The sequence below is a fragment of the Nannospalax galili genome, unplaced genomic scaffold (assembly GCF_000622305.1).
Source record: "Nannospalax galili isolate Female #2095 unplaced genomic scaffold, S.galili_v1.0 scaffold30519, whole genome shotgun sequence".
NCBI classification, from domain to species: Eukaryota; Metazoa; Chordata; class Mammalia; order Rodentia; family Spalacidae; genus Nannospalax; species Nannospalax galili.
Window position 1 is genome coordinate 1,868 of NW_008342609.1, and position 1,024 is coordinate 2,891.

The following is a 1,024-nucleotide window of genomic DNA, read 5'->3' on the forward strand; positions in this document are numbered from 1 at the left end:
AGTGCTTTTGGAGAGTGCCTTAGGCAGTGATCCGGATAGTACTGGTGATATAACAGAGGCACTGAATGCACTAAGAACTCCTGGAGACTTTCAAACAAAAGAGGAAGATGACTCAAGAAAGCGATACATCATTTTCTGATAGAGATTCAACCTTGGAAACATCCATAGAAATAAAAGCAACGGAAACTTCTTCCATACAAGGAAGTATTGCTACTGAGGAGCGTTGGGAGTCTCTGCTCGATGATGATGGTGACTATGTGGATCCACGTCTTCAACAAGAGTTATCAGGGAGTATGAACAGAGACGACATCCAGGAGCCAAGACATGATTGTTACGGCCATGAAGTTCCTGATATTGACCTCAGCAAATGTGAATTCCAGCATGTCATCGAAATTTATGACTTTTTTCAAGAATTCCGTATAGAAGATCTTCTACGGGTTTTTGTAGTTACCAAAAGCAAGGATTTGATGTTAAATGGGTAGATGATACACATGCACTAGGAGTATTCGCCAGTCCAATTACAGCTCGTGATGCTTTGGGTATTAAACATACCGTGGTGAAGATCCACCCCTTGTCACAGGCCACAAGAGCAGCCAAGGCCAAAGCTAGAGCTTATGCTGAGTTCCTCCAACCAGCAAAGGAGAGACCTGAGATGTCAGCAGCATTAGCCCGAAGGCTGGTCATCAGCACTCTTGGGGTTCAGGGCAGACAGAGCAAAGCTGAACGGGAAGCAGAGCTCAAGAAACTGCGGGAAGCCCGAGAGAGAAAATGGTTGGAAGCCAAGCAACAGGAAGACATCTGGGAAGGTAGAGGCCAGTCTGCAGTTTAAATATCACTTAATGAAAGGAAGGATTCCATGAATAGGAAATGTTTCCACTCTTCATAAGAGAAGATTCTTTCAAAGCTGTGCACGTGCTGATGAACATGTTAAAGTGAACAAGACAAAGGCTGGCAGAGCATAGGGAGGAGATAGACTCCTATCCTCACTCCTAAGTACAGTCTCCAGAACTGTCCTACTGTGATG

The 1,024-nt window shown here is 44.6% G+C and overlaps 1 protein-coding gene across 1 annotated transcript; it reads left to right on the top strand.

The window, feature by feature from the left end:
* Window positions 1–2: 2 nt before the first annotated feature.
* On the top strand, window positions 3–829 carry LOC103738554 (coiled-coil domain-containing protein R3HCC1L-like; the record flags this gene model as incomplete). The annotated part of the gene is given in 3 exon segments (XM_008838582.1): window positions 3–120; window positions 122–435; window positions 438–829. Coding segments are annotated over 3 exon segments (824 nt in total), but the record flags the coding sequence as incomplete, so codon positions are not given.
* Between the last annotated feature and the right edge of the window lie 195 nt (window positions 830–1,024).